At 32.0% G+C, this 19,716-nt stretch overlaps 1 protein-coding gene across 6 annotated transcripts in view; it reads left to right on the forward strand.

The window, feature by feature from the left end:
- The window catches only part of LOC130894160 (ankyrin-3-like), a 174,036-nt gene that overhangs the window by 76,297 nt on the left and 78,023 nt on the right, over positions 1 to 19,716 (forward strand). For all 6 annotated transcript variants that reach the window (XR_009059299.1, XR_009059300.1, XM_057800775.1 and 3 more), the window contains exons 6-13: positions 4,625 to 4,848; positions 8,523 to 8,799; positions 9,756 to 9,916; positions 9,980 to 10,183; positions 10,445 to 10,735; positions 11,743 to 11,898; positions 13,154 to 13,450; positions 14,244 to 14,427. Coding sequence is in view for 4 of the 6 variants with exons in the window: in XM_057800775.1 (XP_057656758.1) it covers positions 4,625 to 4,848; positions 8,523 to 8,799; positions 9,756 to 9,916; positions 9,980 to 10,183; positions 10,445 to 10,735; positions 11,743 to 11,898; positions 13,154 to 13,450; positions 14,244 to 14,427 (1,794 nt within the window). In the remaining 2 variants the exon portion in view is untranslated. The remainder of the gene's footprint in view (positions 1 to 4,624; positions 4,849 to 8,522; positions 8,800 to 9,755; positions 9,917 to 9,979; positions 10,184 to 10,444; positions 10,736 to 11,742; positions 11,899 to 13,153; positions 13,451 to 14,243; positions 14,428 to 19,716) is intronic.

Here is a 19,716-nt window from a genome sequence, read left to right on the forward strand (position 1 = left end):
AATCATGGTGCGATTCTAATTTCAAAGTTTCTAATACTAAAGCTTTATCAGATATTAAAATACATTGCAGCCTTTTTTATTAAATAACACCACCATTGACGTCGGAAAATTCTTAGGGTTTGTTGTGGACAATTCCTTGAAATGGAAGTTACACAATGCTGCCTTATCTAAAAAATTAAGTTCCTCCTGTTCTGCGCTGAGGTCAGTATCCAAAGAACTGAACTTATCCATCTCCTTAACAGTCTATTATGCCCTTATTGAGTCACATCTTCTGGGGTACGTGTGGTGCAACTCAATCTGAGCGAATCTCAAAACAAAAGAGAGCTGTTAGATATTTACTCGTACTAAACAGCAAGACTCAATGCAGGGACTTCTTTAAAAGATTAAAAATTCTGACTCTTCTTTTCTTATTCAGCTTTGAATCCGTTTGCCTAATTCGTAAGTACGTTTCTCCAATTTCTCCAATTTCGATCGTTGCACAGCTATCCATTTAGGAACGCGGAGCACGATCTTTACCTACCTACTCCACGTTCAGAATTAGTTAAGGGCTCAATATTTTACAATTCAAAAAAAATGCACAATCATTTGCCAATTGAAATCAAATAGATATCATCTTTTCCCGCATTCCGCAATAATTTGAGAGCATATTTACTGGAAACTGCCTTCTACTCTGTAAACTCTGGCATGCTCCATACTGGTTTTTCTATCGATTTATATACTAACTATTACCTATAATTTTGTGGCTTTCTTCTGTATATTGAAATTTTATTCTATTTGTATCTTTCTTAAGTTATCTTCATGTTCGTTTTTGAGTTTTCAGAAGTAGTTAGTTAGTAACAATTTATTGACAATAAAATATTTCTCTCTCTCCTGTTTTCAAGACAATATTAATGATGACAGGCGGGGGAGAGACAAAAGTTCAATTACAATGAGGATTATATAATACTATTTAATTTATTTATTAGCAGGTACATAAATATTTCAGTCAAAATAACGTACCAAATAAATTATGTAAATTACATTTCCGCTTAGTGAACAGGTCCGCTCCAACTGTTCGTTTGTTTTGTTCTTTTTACAATTGAATAACTTCTGCATAGTAAATGATTGTATCTTCATTTACTATCACTTTATCGTTAAAAAACTAATTTTTTGAACTATTTACCATAAAAATAAATATATTATTCTCACGTTCTAAATTCGACATTTGGTATTTAATTACTGAAAATTAAATTTCTGTTAATATTCACGAATCCTGCGACCATTAAGAAAAACGTAGTGGTTCGCATTTTTTCACACTGAACTACACAATAAATAATATGAATCATATAAGAAAAAACACCGACGACGTTGTCTATTGTTAATAATTCCAATTTTTTTGGTTTGCAATTGACAATCTTGCTTTGCATACACAGCTTAACCATCTATAAAAAATGTCAGTTGATTCGACGGTAATTTTTATTACAATTTTTTGCATCAAATCCTGGAACACTCTGTATTTATCTACAACGGTCACATAATCTATTAATTACCATGAGATACATTTTGTGAATTGCGATTTCTTTTGTGCTTCTCGGGTATTTTGCTAAATTAAACAAGTGATTAGGGCCAAACCATAACGTTGCAAGTACTAGATAATTGATTTCACAGGAGAGATAAAAAACGTTTTAATCCATTAAACATATTTTCTAGAATATTACGACAAAATGTTCAATGGCAAAGTTGAAGGAAATTCAATTATCTACAACTCCTCCTCAAGTTTTTCGCTGGGACGCATAGTTTTCTCGCTAAATTGTGAAATTAGTGCAAAAACAGTGATTTTTCGTATATATATGTCAATATCTCCGCCCCCCTCCCATTTTCGAGACTGCGGTAACTTGAATTCGGTTTCTGACGGCCAAAATACATCGGAATTTACTGGTCTCATTGCTGTGGGGAAAATTTCTCTAAAACAGCGTTTTTTCGTCTAATTTGAGTAGACTACATGGAATATTTGTGTCTAATTTAATTTATTAGAAAAAAATTGAAAAAAAAAAATTTTTAATGGTTTTTAAAGTTTTAAAGCCATCTTTCAAATAAGCCAACATTGCAACAATGTCCTTATTTTTCTCATTACCTAGAAGAATTGGAGTTTCCACCATTTCAATATTTGAATTTAGGAAGTTTGTTACTCCAAGCTTAAGGCAAGCAGTTGATATCCATGGATTTAATCAAGAGTATGTTCTTTTTGTCAAAGAACTGGCCCGTATCCTTATAGCAGATACTTTCATCAGCTTTTTTTAGTATCAAGCATTTCTTTAGAAAGACCCATCCAATTATAGAAAGTGGTAGCCTGCACTACTTGAAATGGTGATTTCTTAGACGCATTGGCGATTATCTCGATTTAATTTTTGTGGAACCAATGGACTTTTTGACGTTTTAAATTTCTCAATAATAGCGGTCACGAGACAAAAAAGTGTGTCTTTTCACTGGAAACTTGTACTTTGTCAAATTAACCTTTTGTAATTAGAGTTATGATCATTGCGAGTAAACCTTCGTTTTTATTTTGGCTTCCACAGTTATCTGACCAAAGAGTAAGCTTTCTCCTACGTGAAACAGTCGATTTTCTAACAGCATAACCTTATGGTCTACAGTTTCATACCAAAAACCCATAACACATCCTCGAAGTGTAACCCCAAGTTTATATTTGAAAGCTAACGACTATGATACATTTGTGATTGCGTTCAACATGGTATTTGCTGCTGAAAGTTGATTTGCCCTACTTTTAACATCTGAATCAGGCTTCCTACTATCTAATAAATCCTTTTGATCCCTTGCGGATTCCGCCTGTCGATGATGTAACTCTAAGTCATTTTTGTAAACAGTTTCAAGTTCTTCTGTCCTAGAATAATCTATTTGTTGTATCCACAGGTGGTTGGAATGAAAGATTGAATTCTTTAAGAAAAATTTCATTGAACCACTGGCGAGAAATAGTTGTTTCGTTTGGGTATTTATCAAGACAACATCGATACAGTTTTGTCACATTAAGGTCAGTAGACAAATATTTCCTGTCGGGGTTGCTATTCCTGGATTAATAACTTTTTTGGCCGGGATCTAGGAGATTAATTCTATGATTTCTTCTTACATTCATCATCTTGTTTTAGTCGACAACCTTTCCGTTTTTCTTTTACGATAACGTCTGCAACTTTTTTGTCACAAAGCTGCTGAACTTACTTCGAAGATGTCGCAGAATGTTTTTGCACACCTATGGGTAAGAAAACAATATTGATGAAATCTTGAACCACATCAGGGTGGTAGTAGGAAAAGGGTTTTTTTAAAAGAATAAAAATTCATGAATTTCGACTTGAATTTTTCATTTTGATCATGTGAATTTTCCAGACGATGTTTCAAAATTCATGAGCAGTTATATTAAGATGCTATATGTTAATTATTCTAACCTGAACTTCAGACATCCCTCTTATGTTCCTGTAAATTCGTTATTTACTTCAGTTAAGACATAGGATTGTATTATAAATAATAAGGAACTCAAGGTGGATTTTGAATATTAATTTGTAGTATAATGTATTTATCTGTATCAATGACAAATGAAAGATTATTTACAATAAAGACACTTTTCCATTAAAAGTTACTCTTTCGGTAAATTGCTCCCGTATTTGTTAGGGATAAAGCCCAATATTAATGGTAGTCTACTATGAGTCATACTTTTCGAATTACGTAATACTGATGGTAAGATAGACACAAAATTCATTAGAAATCAATTTACGCCGTGCAATTCAGAACTTGTCGGTTTATCATAGGTATCAGGTGAAACTAAATGTTTACGACAACTCGTTTACATTCAGTCCTATTCAGGAGGTCAAGGGTATACTAGATGTAAAACTGCGACACAAATAAATGCAAATGTAAATAAACAGTTCTTTGCGATATAAAATGTCTCTGCCAAATGGTCCCACACCAATACATGTAAATATTAATTTTGTGTTAACTAATAAATTATATATTTAAGTATTTTCGAAATTTATTATTACTGACAAAAATATATCATTTACAAGTAAATTTTGTTCACTTATTTTGACCTAAGTCTTTTTATATTTGATAGTGTAGGGTCGACATACGATGACAAACTATCCTCCATTCTTTTCTATTCATAACTTTGCGTCTTTTCCAATCCATTCAATATTTCTTTTACCTGCCGCTTCGTCATTCCATGCTTTTCTAGAACTTCTTTTTTGTTGTATATACTCATCTAAATTTGAGTAGAGTTTGAACAATTTTTCTATATGCATAAGAAATAAACATCCTCGGAAAAAATAGGTCAATCTTAATGGAGACTATAGAGGAAGTTAAATTGATATATTTACCAATATATTATTGTAAGCAATTGTGTAATAATATTAACAACATCCTTGTTGTAATTGTTGAACGTTCACGATAGCATTTTTTTATCTAGAATGTCGCTTTGACCGACAGTTCATTCCACAACCGTTTAGATTTATGACGAATTCTTCTATTTTTTGGTTGTATTTGTAAATGAGTCCAATTTATCATGAATGGATATACAACTATCTATGATAAACTAGACACTCGAGGCTCTATATGCTTTGCTTAAAATATTTTACTTTTATAGGAGCTGACGTAAATTATACTGCAAAACACAACATCACTCCCCTTCACGTAGCCAGTAAATGGGGTAAAATTAATATGGTATCCCTGTTAGTGGCGAAAGGAGCTGATATCCAAGCAAAAACTCGAGACGGTTTAACACCATTACATTGTGCAGCTAGAAGTGGACATGATCATGTTGTTGACTTATTATTAGAAAATGGAGCTCCCATGCACGCTAAAACAAAGGTAAGTCTAATAAATTCGGATTATTAGTTTGATCTTAAAACATTAGATTGAGACATGATCAAGCTCTCGATATTTTACGAGTGCATAAATGTCAAACGGGTCCGTTCCTCCTTGTTCGCTTTGCTCATGCTCTGGAACGTAACGTCGTCTGCGCGGCCAGCAGCTTTATTGTTTGAAGAACATAACAATAAAACAATCTTTGCATGTGAAGGACAGTCGATTCACATTGGGAATTCTGTGACACCATCAACAAGTGTAACCGCATTACTTCATATAGCATCAGGTGCCAGTATTACCTGTTCAGACGATGGATTATTGAAAATGATTCCTCATTTGGAAAAAGCTATCGAAATTGCCCGTCAACATCAAGTTAATTTAGAAGAGAAAAGTGTTTCCACTAATCCGTATTTTTATTAACTATCTGCAAATTTACCGAACACAAAAATGTAGGCAGCGGTTTAAATCAACGAAAAAGAAACAGTTAACAACAAAAACCAGATTTTCAAAACCAACGGATATGGAAAAAAATCATTGAAAAAAACAATGGATGATCATAAAAGATCTGGTGAAGTTGTGCATACAGAATTCGATTACAGTTACGACTCTAGTTTACCTGAATCTACAAAACCAAAAAAAATATGAAGTCATAAGTTAAGTTTTATATGAATAAAATTATTTGTAAAATAATGAACAATGTATCACTATATTCGTACAATTTATTGATATGTTAACATTAAGTACATTTTAGAGGGACATTTAGCACACAGGATTAACATTCATTTAAAAATTCTTATATTTATTGTATTTATCGATCATCAGCCTTGAACCCAGAACGCCGCACTTTTCAACCTCGCGATATTTCATCCCCGAATTTTATATATATATATATATATATATATATATATATATATATATATATATATATATATATAAAAGAACGGCCAGTACCCTTAAGACAGGAAAGTTTTTATTAACCGCGCGAAATTTCACCCTTTCACCCAAATATTAGAAAAACCGCCGCTACCACTATGGCCGAAAAACCCAAGAGTTTTAAATCCTCAGAACACCTGCTTGTAAACCTTGCAACCATTCACCCCTCCAAATATCTATGATAAATAAAATATATATGGAGCTACCTCTGTGGCAAGAAATTTGCCCGTGCGAAATCCTAAAAATTCCGTACACTTGCTTTGAACCCTCTCTATTACTCGTTAATTTTGGGAATAAATGACTAGTTATGTGCACCGTCCAATTGTGCAGACGGGCATTTAAAATACTATTTCAAAAGTACTCGCCGAGACGCAGCGCTTGCGCAAAGCGAACAAGGAGGAACGGACCCGTTTGACATTTATCCACTCGTGATATTTCGTATTAATATGTTATTTTGGAACTGGAAAAATGATCTTTACCTCCATCTCTAGTATTAATATTATATTATTTAACGGTAATGCAGGTCACTGCGGTCGTCAGTGTTACAGGTTTAATGCGGTTTCCCTGCAACCTGGTGAATCGGTTCCCCAGCCATATGACCGACGATAGGAAATAATAGAACCACAGCAGTAACCGCCCACCCCAAATTATATTAAGGAAGAAAAAACAAAAAAAAACACAAAATTCAAAAAAAGAACCTCTCAAAAAAAGAGCCGTTTTTATTTGAAAGCTGCACTTCATTTTCTTTGGCCAGAATACCCAGCTAGAAGTAGTTAAACGAAAACATCCCAACGAAACCACCACAACCCCAGCCCTGCAGAGGAGCAATTCCTATATTAGGGCCTACCTCAAACAAACCAAATTCCTTACAAAAATTCTTCAATCCTACCAAACTTTAACCAACGAATCTCTCTCTCTCTCTTAGGTCACCGCGGCACAAGCCTGTGGGTCGTAATGTTGGCAGTACAAAATGGCGGAATGACTTGAACGTCTTGTGTCTACGCCATTAGTCCTGACAACAATAATTATGTTGTGAATGCTTTAAATGTGAATTTAGGATGTTTGTAGTAAAACACAACATTCATTTACATTTGGAATTCATATTTTAATACTCACACATTAATAAATATCCCTCCTCTATCCCTACATGGCACCATTCGAATCTTGGTCACAATATTGGATTGTATGGAGTATTAACCTCAAAATATAGCGAGTCCTTGAATCAACACAACATAATTTGTATCAAATATTTAGGTATCTCGACAACTAAATAAAGATACCGTATGAATGCAATGAAAATAGAAAATGAAAGCGTTCTAAAGATAAAACCAGTTCGAGATAAGATATATGAAGCACAATTGAGATGGTTTGGGAAGTCCGCAAACAGAATACCAAAAAAAAAACGTTCAAATACAAAAAACCAGATAAAAATAATAGAGCAAGACCAAGAAAAAATTCTTCAGTCACTATATGGCAAAAGCGTTCTTTTGATATGCTTATATACGAATAATTGTTTCTATATTTATTAACTTTGAATTAACAATACATTCATAATGATATTGAAAAATGTTTATTCAAAAGATTATAAAAATCGAATCCTATTCGTATGAGTTCAGTAGTTTTATAGGTTATATTCACTAAATTATATTTTACTATGTAATATACTGAGATTTTAAATACTGTATATTTTTCAACTGCACAAGTAACAAAAATACTAAATTTCTAATCCTCACACACTTCACTCGATTATTAACTGCTTAATTTATATAATTTCCATTTCCTACAGTAGCTCTATTTTGGTAAGTTTTCGAACAATAATTTGCTACTTAAAGATGAGCACTTTTTCAGCTTGCCCTTTATATACCCTTTTATACTTTGCCCCATATATAAGACGGTTCTTCTGGCTTATACATTCCATACATTCGAAACAGGTACAAGTAATACAGAGAAGACCCTCCCCAAATATGACCCCCAAAATTAATAAGTAATAATATATTTATTGTAAAAAATACCAATAGATTTATCCAAGACTCAAAAGGAATACCAGAAACTATTTAATAAAAACATAAACTCTAGTATCATATTTACTGGAGATAAGATAAGGGAAGTTATCTGAAGAAGTACTGAAACACACTACTACTACACCAACCAAGTTATCGTCTTCAGAAACTGAAGGTAAACTGAAGAATACTGGGCTGTTGCAGCTTACAGGAATAGTATATCGGTAATCGTGAAAGGAAAAGAAAGAGAAGAGGAATGACGAAAGAAGCTCAACACTTGAGTTATATTTTCAAGAACCAAATAGAAATCTGTTCTATCCAAGAAATACAAAAGAATAAAAGTCGGTTCACACTATGAAATCTTCATAGGTAACTGTTAGCTCAAGAGCAACAGTGTTCTTGATGCTTTTCATTTTCTCTGTAGAATTCCAAAGAGTAGGCAGATTAAGGCCTTGGAATCAACCAAGACAAAGGGGTGATTCGTTGCGTGGGGTAGGAAGATTGAGACAACGGAATCAGATCACTTCTTACCAATGAACGAATATTATTTCATAATTAAAACAAAAAATTCTTACCATAAATATATTAAAAAACTACTAAGGTACTTGATACAAATCATGCCTACCTAATTTCAAATACTTATATTTCAATAATGGAAAAAGATAAACAACTTATCATTTACTAAATGGTAACAAAGAAATAATTTTCACTTCATATTATTACTAATATTGTTTTTTTTTTCAGAATGGTCTTGCACCTTTACACATGGCAGCTCAAGGTGAACATGTTGATGCAGCTAGAATTCTTCTTTATCACGGTGCCCCAGTTGATGAAGTCACCGTAGATTATCTGACAGCCCTTCACGTTGCAGCTCATTGTGGACACGTTAGAGTTGCCAAACTATTATTAGACAGAGGAGCAGATCCAAATGCTAGAGCGCTTAACGGTTTTACACCTCTTCACATAGCATGTAAAAAAAATAGAATAAAGGTCGTGGAACTACTGTTGAAGCATGGAGCTAGTGAGTTTTCAGTCCAATAGTTTATGTCATTGACTATATTAATTCACATCTTCATTTACAATTCGTTGCAATTCTTTATCTCTTTAAGGTACTCATTTCGGTTTCATCCAACACATAGTTCAAAGATAGCTAAAGAAAAAGTTCATTTTAAATATTAACTATGTTTTTATGACAAAAACTGCCAAAAATATTATTGATGTAGGTGTAGGTAAATTTGATTCATGTTAAGGTTCTCTCTGAGCTTCTCTTCTTATAATTTTTATTATTATTTTCCATATAAGAAACAGATATAGCTCTTGAAACATCTTTATTTCGTCAAAAAAATCAAAGCAAGATCAATTAACTTCCAAATAATATTTTCCTTTATTTTTCACATTCTTTGTTAGAATGTGAACACTCTGTAACAGGATGTTTTCCAAAGATTGTGAAAGAATAGGGTTCTTGCATGGTTTGAAAAAAAATTAGTTTTGGATATTTTATATACAACTTTCAATATAATTGTTTTCTATTCTTTGATCAATATTTATAGAGAAAAAATTATTGAAAATTCAAAATTTTTATAGGTAGTTTAAACATTTTAATAAGGCCGCTATATTGCCTGTCGTCCTAGGTATAAAATAAACACTGAACATATGATACAAAGTAAATATGATAGTTATTCTCTCGCTTATTCTAAAACAAGTGTTATTATCAAAATTTGAAAGAAAGAAAATAATTACTTTCCTAATTATATGCCGCGACGAGTATTGAATTACATCTCTTCCAACAATCGTGACGTCGACCGACTCTTTTGTGGATCTATACGTTCTATTGCATACTATTGGGTCGCAATTAAAATTCCAAACGAATCAAATAATGTCGATCGGCATCTAATTTTTCGTAGGAAGTGTATATCAATATTAGTCACCACATAGAGCCAAGACAGCTGTAATGTAACGATTTTTTAATATATACAGGTATTGGAGCTACAACAGAAAGTGGCTTGACTCCTCTTCACGTTGCTAGCTTTATGGGATGTATGAATATTGTTATTTATTTACTACAACACGATGCTAGTCCTGATATACCCACTGTTCGAGGAGAAACTCCTCTTCATTTGGCAGCTAGAGCTAATCAAGTAAGTACTTGACATCTTTGATTATACTGAATATAGAAAATAATCAAAATTTCCTTATTTCAGACCGACATAATACGTATACTTCTTCGAAATGGTGCCGCTGTAGATGCAAAAGCAAGAGAAGAACAGACACCACTTCACGTTGCTTCTAGATTGGGAAATGTTGATATTGTTATGCTGTTACTTCAACATGGCGCCCAACCTCAAGCTATGACAAAGGATCTATACACTCCACTTCATATAGCTGCAAAAGAAGGACAAGAAGAGGTAATCAAAGAACAAAAATTGTTTTATAATAGAGCAAAAAAGATATAAGATCCTAAAGAAAATATTATTTCAAATATCTTCAGATGATATTATTTGGGTAACATATTGAAACCTGAAATATCATATGTATATGTTTATTATTTACTAATTCTATTCTAGTCCAAATATAGTGTAATCGACACTATTATGAAAAAAATGTAAAATTGTAGAACAAGAACAACTAAAAGTGCTTTATTGATACCTATTGTTATTTTCTTATAGGTCGCTTCAGTTCTCCTAGATAATGGAGCAGATTTAACTGCCACAACTAAAAAAGGCTTTACTCCTCTCCATCTCGCTTCCAAATATGGTCATCTCAATGTTGCCAGGCTTTTATTGCAAAGAGATGCTCCAGCTGACGCCCAAGGAAAGAACGGCGTAACTCCACTACATGTAGCAGCTCATTATGATCACCAACCGGTGGCACTTTTATTATTAGATAAAGGTGCATCACCACATGCTATTGCCAAAAATGGACATACACCTCTACATATAGCTGCTCGTAAAAATCAGGTACTTATAACAAGAATTAATCAATTCTATTGTTTTCATCACATTTGATATAATTCATAATCATTCATATAATTTTTAAACATCACAAAATGTCTGCCATTTTTTTTTAAATTAATTGCCTTAACACGGCTATATTTATACATCTGCATAAAGGAGATAAAAATCAAACATCGAACTGTCGCCCAATTGCACTCATTTCTACGTTATCTAAGATCATAAAAAAATTGGTCAAAAAGAATCTTTTATCATTTCTGTTTAAATTTGGGTTTTTAAGTAACAAATGCACATATGATGCTATATTCTCTCTCCTAAATAATGTCTACTCCATCCTGAACAATTTGAGCAAAAATTTCCAAATTACAAAAGAGAGCTGTTAGATATTTACTTGGATTAAACAGCAGGGTTCACCTCAAGGACTCCTTTGAAAGATGAAAAATTCTGACTCTTCTTTCCTTATTCATCTTTGAATCCGTTTTCCTAATTGGTAAGCACGCTTCTCCAATTTCAGAAAGATCGTTGCAAGGCTATCCACTTCGGAACGCGGAGCACGACCCTTTACCTACCTACTCCACGTTCAGAATTTGTTAAGGGCTCAATATTTCACAATGCAAAAAAATGCACAATCATTTGCCAATTGAAATCAAATCGATATCATCTTTTCTCGCACTCCGCAATAATTTGAGGGCATATTTACTGGAAAGTGCCTTCTACTCTGTAAACGACTTCTATTATAATAATAATATGTAATTCTAAACATGGTGCATTTTGGTTTAATGTTTGCTATGAACTTATATATGACTTCATACTAATTATTTGTTTTTTAGTTTTTACTAGCTTTTTTCTACAAATTGTAACAATTTTTTGACAATAAAGCATTTTTTTCTTTCTAATTACCCAAAGCCATTATTGTTGAGATACAGTCAATGTATTGAAAGGTACAAGGATAACTATGCCAGTATAGAAAATTATTTGACAATTTCGATAATAAATGTTATTCATTGTTATAGATGGACATCGCGACGACTCTTCTCGAATATGGAGCTCAAGCAAATGCTGAATCTAAAGCTGGTTTCACGCCTTTACATCTGAGTTCTCAAGAGGGTCATTCTGATATGTGTTCTTTATTATTAGAACACCAAGCTAATGTAAACCATATGGCCAAGGTAATGGTATTAACAAATTTTTTTTTAATTAGGGCAACTAAAATTCTGATTCTATTCAGTCATATTGGACGAGATATCTTCTCCATGTTTGTTCTACACATGTACACGATATACTGCATGTTGTTTACAAATAATATAATTTCCTACTCGTTCCATGAATAAGACACTCTTTAAAATATTATAAGAAAAATTGTGGATTCCTTCAATATTATTTCTGATATAGGTATTAGAGTCATATTTAAGTAAATAAACATTGTTCTAAACTCAGACACTTTGTCTTATATGGAATTAAACAGATGATAAATTTAAAAAAATAACTAGTAGGTATCTAATTAAACTTTATTAATGGCTTAGGAATTTAAATAATAGAACTTATAGATTCAAGTGAGTATATTACTTACAAAAAAATGCAAGAATCAGAACATAATCTCCAAGGAAACTTTATTTTTTATCATTTATAAATTTCGTAATTTTCTTATCAAGTTTTCTTTGGCAGTTATTGAAACTAATTTTTCAGTTAAGATCCCTTAGCCTTATATATGTCCTTGTTCTACTTAGCTGTACCTAAGCATCACCTAATCACCTCCGATGGTACTGATGTGTTTGGAAATGAACTCACAGTTTTTTGAGCCAGTCCAAAAAAAATTCATTTTCTTTTGCTCTTAAAAAATTCTGATTCTAATATCCGAGCTACCTGCCATAATTTTTCATTCGGATATAGCAGAAAATATCTGGAAACTGTTTTCAGTCAGTCAGGTGCCTCAAATGTCTCATTTGTTTTTGTGAGAATATCTAGAGAATATTAATTTTTAAATTTATATGCAACATAACCTTCAATATATTTGAAGCATTCGATACCTATGTTTTCTTTGATTTAACAATTCTTCATAACGTATAAAACCTTTTATCCTCTGACAAGTTCCTATCCACCGTTTTGCCAAGTTTTCATTTTTTGAAAATCAAAGCATTCAATACCCGTATCTCTGGTATTTCGATTAGTGTTTTTACATGTAGCCACGACACAACCCCGCATTATGATTTTATAATAGAAAGTTCAATCTTTTAAAAGAAAAAAAAACAGTTGTCAACTAGTCTTGGTACTAGCTAAGCCGATAAGTACAAAAAAATATAACAAACACACCAAAACCTGGTAAATACATAAAACTCTTAACGTAATTTGAATGGATAAGAAAATATTGTGATTCAATTCAATTCAATTATGAGATTACATTTTATTCATATAAATATTTTTTAGAATGGACTCACTCCTCTTCACTTGTGTGCTCAAGAAGATCGAGTACCAGTAGCTCAACTTTTGCTTCGAGCTGGAGCTCAAAAAGATTCACAGACTAAACAAGGATACACGCCACTTCATATTGCTTGTCATCATGGTCATATTAATATGGTGCGTCTTTTAATTGAGCAAGGAGCTGATGTAAATCCTGCGACTTTGGCAGGTTATACTCCGCTCCATCAAGCTGCTCAACAAGGACACGTTTTGGTCATCACTTTACTTTTGAAGAATAAGGCCGATCCTAATGCATTGACAAACGTTAGTATTAATTTTTCACTGTAATTTTTCGTTGTGCTTGCAAATACTAGACATAAGTAACTTTTAAAAACATTCTAAACTAAATGTATAATAATTATGTTTTATGTATAATAATAATTTCGATTTTTTAATTTTTAAAAAATATTGCAATTGATTTAAGCAAAAATTAATATATGGATATGGACTAAAACTTTTTTAATTTTAATCATTACTATTAGTAATACAAGAGTTTAACAAGAAATATGTACACAAATGAGTTTGTGCAAGAAGAGGACCTCTTTTAATGATAACCATCTTGGTGGTACCCTGCATATTAATCCAACCACTTATAATTTTTGTTATTCCGATACTACATATACCTTGGTTGCATGTTACATTTCGCAAACCTTTCATTCAAATCCTCCCCTTATCATATAATTTCTTAACAATGATAGTGCGATAAAAAAATCTTAACAAGGTATATGTCATAAACCTTTGTCCTAGCGCTTGAAGTCACGGACTGGCATCAATTACAAATTCATACGTTATTTTTAAAGCTCTATAAATTAAAGATTGTGCCAAGTAAAACCTTTGGGATACTTGTATCTATGAGAAACCTTTAATGAAAGCATTAGTTGTTTCTTACAGCACCAGAAAGTATTGAAAAGTCTTGTTAATTGAGCGGTAACAAAATGGAATCAGTGTTGAAAGGGCTGTTTTAAAAAAAATTATAAATTATGCATTCATTTTGCTGGGGTTTCTAATTTTGGTAAATCGAAACAACTATTTAAAAGATAAATTTACTTTTTTTTAGAATGGGCAAACTGCTTTAGGAATAGCAAACAAATTGGGCTACATCAGTGTTGTGGAAGAACTTAAAGTTGTAACAGAAACAAATATTACAACGATGGTAACAACTAATATTGAAGAAAAATATAAGGTTGTAGCACCTGAAGCAATGCAGGAAACGTTTATGTCAGATTCTGAGGATGAAGGAGGTTTGTATGTTTTTTTAATATATACTCCATTAACAGTCAGGAAGGTATTTTTTGTTCAAAAGATATCTTATTAATTATTAATATTTGAAATGTTAAATGTTATCAAATATCATATATTTGTCAGTTTACTGTATATAAGCAAAATTCACAATTTTTTTATTTATGCAATTAGAATGGTGACCATAAATTAAGGTTTGATGGATGTGCTCGGTGCAATAAGGTGCCCAAATTACATTTACAAAATCCAAATCCTACGGATGTAGCATGTTTTGCCAAAAGTGTAGAAAAGTAGATAATTATACATTTTTAAAGAAAAAAAAAATATTTTTCGAAAATATGTGGCATAAGGAAGATCTACATGTCTCCATATAAAATACATTTTATAAGAAAACTAACAAAGTGCATCATTCATCTCCAACTTCTGTTTTATCCTCTTCATCCCCTATATTTTCGGAATCTAAAGGAACCATACTTTCTTCTATACACTCTCTGTAATTAAAACTATCACCAAGGATCTCCGCAAAACATTTTTGGTAAAAGGGAAGGTTATGAGGCAAACGTTTTTTTATGTCTTCTATTTTTTTGTTATTACATGGAAAGGAGACATTATATTTTGTTGTTAATTATTGATTTCGCATCTGTTGGTCACCATTAAGTTTTTTTCTTGTAGCATCTCTGTTTGTTTTGTGTTTTTGATCACTGAACCTAGTATTACAGCTGACAAACCTTTCTTCTTGCCTTTACCAGACACGCTCACATCCATCTGAAAGCTAACTCTAGTGTCATCGGAGAAAATAACCCGTTTATAATCATTGATGGTCCAATTCTGATATAGTCACGCAAAATTTAATCTCTGAACTTTGTGTTCTCTCGTAAGCAAGGGTTTTTTGGCTGGTCTTCCTGTCGCTTAACCCTGCTTCATGTAAACTTCTTCTAACCGTTTTAAAAAAACGATCATCAATTTGATAAGTGCAACGTTTTCGCTATTGTCCTGATCCTCGATGGTACGAACCCGTTTCATTATGTCGATTCACTATGTGACTGATGCTGGAATTCTTAACAAATCTGTAACATATAACATTAAATATTCTTTATGCAGGAGAGTCGATGCTCGCTCGGCCTCATCCTTTCACAAATTTCTTTGGTGGTTAATTTTTTTTATATACTCCCAAATGAACCTCCAAACATGCATATAATAAAAACAATTACAATCAAAAGCTTGCTTCTAACAAAAACTTCTCTTTGATCAGCACTTTTTAAGAAAATGTTAACACAGTTTTAGTCTAAAACGAAGTTTGATACGAATTACTGTCAAAACAAGATTATGTGATACTATAGTTAACTTGAATAACAACTGTCACTATCAAACAAGGTCCCTGGCCTATTTGTCGTACATTAAGTTATCAATAAATAAAGAATATCGAGGAAAATATGAGTTGTGGGTTAATTTTATCCAGGGATTTAGAAGGTTAAAAATTGTTTTCAGACTCGAAGATATTGTATATACTGATTCAAATGTGGCCGTATTTCGTTTGGTGAAGCAGATAAATAAGATTCCATAGTTGGTTATAGCTCCAACTATAAATTTAACTATTTTTGAATATTCAATATAATAATTTATAAAATGGAAATATTTTGCTTTTGTTGTGTCACACATGGTAAAAAGTGATATTCTGTAAACTGGTATCTTTTGAATCCAAAAAATTCTTTAGGTTTTTTAACATTTAGAAACAACTATTAACCTTTTTGTTTTGGTGTGTTGTTGGTAGACTTAGAAAAACGCAAATTTCATCACTCTATAAAATTTTTGACTACAACATTTAGTCAATTTATTGAATTTGGATTTATTTTTTATAGCATATCTTGGGATAACAACCAAATAAAGTTATTGAATGAGGAATTATATTTTTCATTGTGATTTATGATCTTGACATCTTCCATCTTGTAAAATAAAGATATTCAACGTGTGTATAATAATATAAGTAATGTATTTACAAAATGCCTGACAGATATTTCAAATATCAAGTATCAATCATCAAAGACGAAACTATTGATGTAACTGAGTGATTGGCAGTTGATCAATTTAATACATCATACAATAAGTCGTGTGACTAATTAAGAAAAATACATTTTTTGCTAAAAATCGATTTTATTGTGCTTGTAGAAGGATTTGTCTCTTGCCTCTTGAATTTCAGCAATTGCTTCTCCATTTGAGCTGAATTACTTACCGTCGAGCATTTTTTGGATATCAGCAAATAGCCAGTAATCACTGGAGGCCAGCTATGGACTATACGGTGGATGAGGAAGCAATTCGAAGTGTAATTCGTTCAATTTAAACATCTTTGCCACCGACATGTGAATCGGTGCATTGTATTGGTGAAATAGTTTTTTTCTTCGACATATGAGGCCATTTTTACATAATTTTTGCATTCAAACTATCCAACATCTCTTTGTAGTATTTCTAAAATACTGAAGTCATAAACTTCTCAGCTAACTGTTGTGCCTTTTTATGCTTTCGACATGGTTCAACGGCTGCAGTCCACTCAGATGATGATCGTTTTTATTCCGGAGTAAAGTGATGGATCCATGATTCATCCATTGTCACATATCGATGCGAAAAATCTGATTTATTACGTGTAAACATTGCCAAACACTAGTCTGAATCATCAATATGTTGAAGACTTTGAAAAAAGCTTTATCATGGTTAAATGTTCATGCATAATTGTAAACACACTGCCTTCTGATATCTTCATGGCCTCAGCCAATCCATGCAATTTCAATTTACGATTATATATAACCAATTTGTGGACTTTTTTGATAAATTCTGTAGTAACCACCTCAATTGGACGATCAGAACGTTCACCATCATCGGTGTCTTCACGACCACCTTTAAATTCATCAAACCAATGACAAATGGTTCTTTTCGATGGAGCAGATTCCAAATAATTTTTGAAGCCATTTCTGAGCTTGTACAGTATTTTTTTTTTCATCAAGAAGCAATGATAAATTAAGACAAGAAATTTATTTTGAAAATAAAAGTAGCTTTACTTAAATGGCTGTCACTTTTCTCCGACTATTCGAAATGTCATGAAATTTTACACATAGTCTTTTGAAAGTTGTCACTTCACAAACGTCATATGGATTTGACAAGTAGCGCCCATGTGTGTGTCAGTCACACGACTTATACTTATAACTGATTTCCTTCTATCAATAACTTTACAACAGGTAATCTATGTTTTTAAAAGATGATTCAATTATCTACCAAAATCGAATAGGGCAAAATCAGTGGCGTATCTAGTCGTAAACGAAGTAGCGCTGATGCGACTTCGTCTCCGTTTACATTTACATTAATTTTTTTTTTATAAAGATTTAATTAATTGTTAATTGTAATAAATGCCTTAATCCAAATTTTTAAATTGCTAATTTAAATTTTTGTTTCAAATTATTCATTTTTAATATTTTAATTTATTCTTTGCGTTCTTCTATCGCTGCTTGTGCCTTCATTTTTAATAATTTTTACTAGTAGATTGTATATTAAACAAGCTAGTGAAAATAATGTATGAACGTTTTTATAACAATTTATTTTAGTTTTGTATTTGTTGAAGTTGTTTGACTAATAATAATAATGAGTAATAAATTTTGTTTACCCGATAAATTGAACTGTACGCTCGAAAAATTAAGTAAACATAGTAAAAATTTACAATAGTGAAGTATTTTCTGTTATTCAGGTGAATTGCGTTTTCGTGATATTTACGAAATTATTTCCAAATCTCTTTTTATTTTCAATGAGTTAGTGTTATGATTTATTTGGTAGTAGGTGAGTTATTTTAACAAAATAGAACGTGTATGTCTCGAAAATTCGATAATTCATACAACTTATATACGCCTCAGAATATTTGGGTATTATTCAGATAGAATTCATTCCTATAAAATGTTGGTTAAGGTTGAAGGTTCGCTCCGCCACTCGTGGTGGGTAATAACATTATCAACAAAATGGATGAAAGTTTGAACAATTTTATTAGATATATATTTTTTCGTTTTTGTAATTCATTTTCCAATTTGATTTTTATAATTTTTAAATACCTCACTGACTTTTATGTACTATAAGCAGTTTTCATTATTTTTTTCTATCTTAAACAGGACCTGAGAAATAATAACGCTTCCAAAAGTGATCATTTTTATTTTCGCCTTGTATTTCAGGAACAAAAGTAGTTGGAATATTACTGTTTGTAGCTATAAAAGTTTTACAAAAAAGTGATACAGGGTCGCGAAAACCGCATGTCTATATCTTGAATAATAGCTGAGATACAGTGCAGTCTCAACCAAAATGAGATACAGTGTACAGCTCGATACTGTATGTTCATGCTGATTCAAGTAATGCCTTATAAGTGGTTAGCTAATTTGTTTTTTATTTTCTGTTGATATTTTTCGTTTTGTTTGAATAAGTGCGTAATTTTCAAGTATATTTTAATCTTAATCATGGTGTGTTATGATCAATAGTCATATAATTTTAAATATAAATTCATTTCATAGAAACGTTTCAAAGGGCATTCATAAAGTGTTCGTATTTTTGAAACTTATCTAGATTTAGGGGCTCACCAGCTTAATAGTCTTTATGAGTCGGTAGAAAGACAGAATGAAATGAAATGGAATCATAAACTATAAAAAATTACTATTGTGACAGAAAAATACACGCAAATTTATAATAAAACTCAAAACCTGCTTTCTATTTTTGAATAATTCTCAAAACATGCTCCATTGGTAGCGATACACTTTTTTATATGATCGTTGATGTCAAAACGATCTCACCTAATCGGCTATTTGAGATTGGAAAGCGAGATCAGGTCAGTAAAGCGGATGATCGATGCGTTGCGTGCTACAAAAATTCGGTCCTAAAATATCCTGAAGTAATTTTCGAAGTAGTTTTGGTGATGAAGGGTGACTCTCATACCTAGAAAACATCTCAACGTCCAAAGCAATACACTTCTACTACAAGATTTTACTCTTGTAGTAAACTAACACTTAGAGAAGTTTTTTATTTTGAAGTGCTTCTCGTACTCCCAATTAGAGGGCTCGCCTGGCTGCTATTTTGGATAGAGTGTGAAAATCAGTAGATTTAATCAAGTTACTGAACGAAAAACCTGGAAGAACCTACCTCTATCTTAATTCATGTGACTCTTGATCAAAAATAAAGCCAACTTCTACTACAATATACGTACTCACCAAAAAAATATCTTGAGCTCGAGTGGTTAATTCTTGGGTATGCGAATACAACTTCCGCTTTCTCCT

The sequence above is a fragment of the Diorhabda carinulata genome, chromosome 5 (genome assembly GCF_026250575.1).
Source record: "Diorhabda carinulata isolate Delta chromosome 5, icDioCari1.1, whole genome shotgun sequence".
Lineage (NCBI taxonomy): Eukaryota > Metazoa > Arthropoda > Insecta > Coleoptera > Chrysomelidae > Diorhabda > Diorhabda carinulata.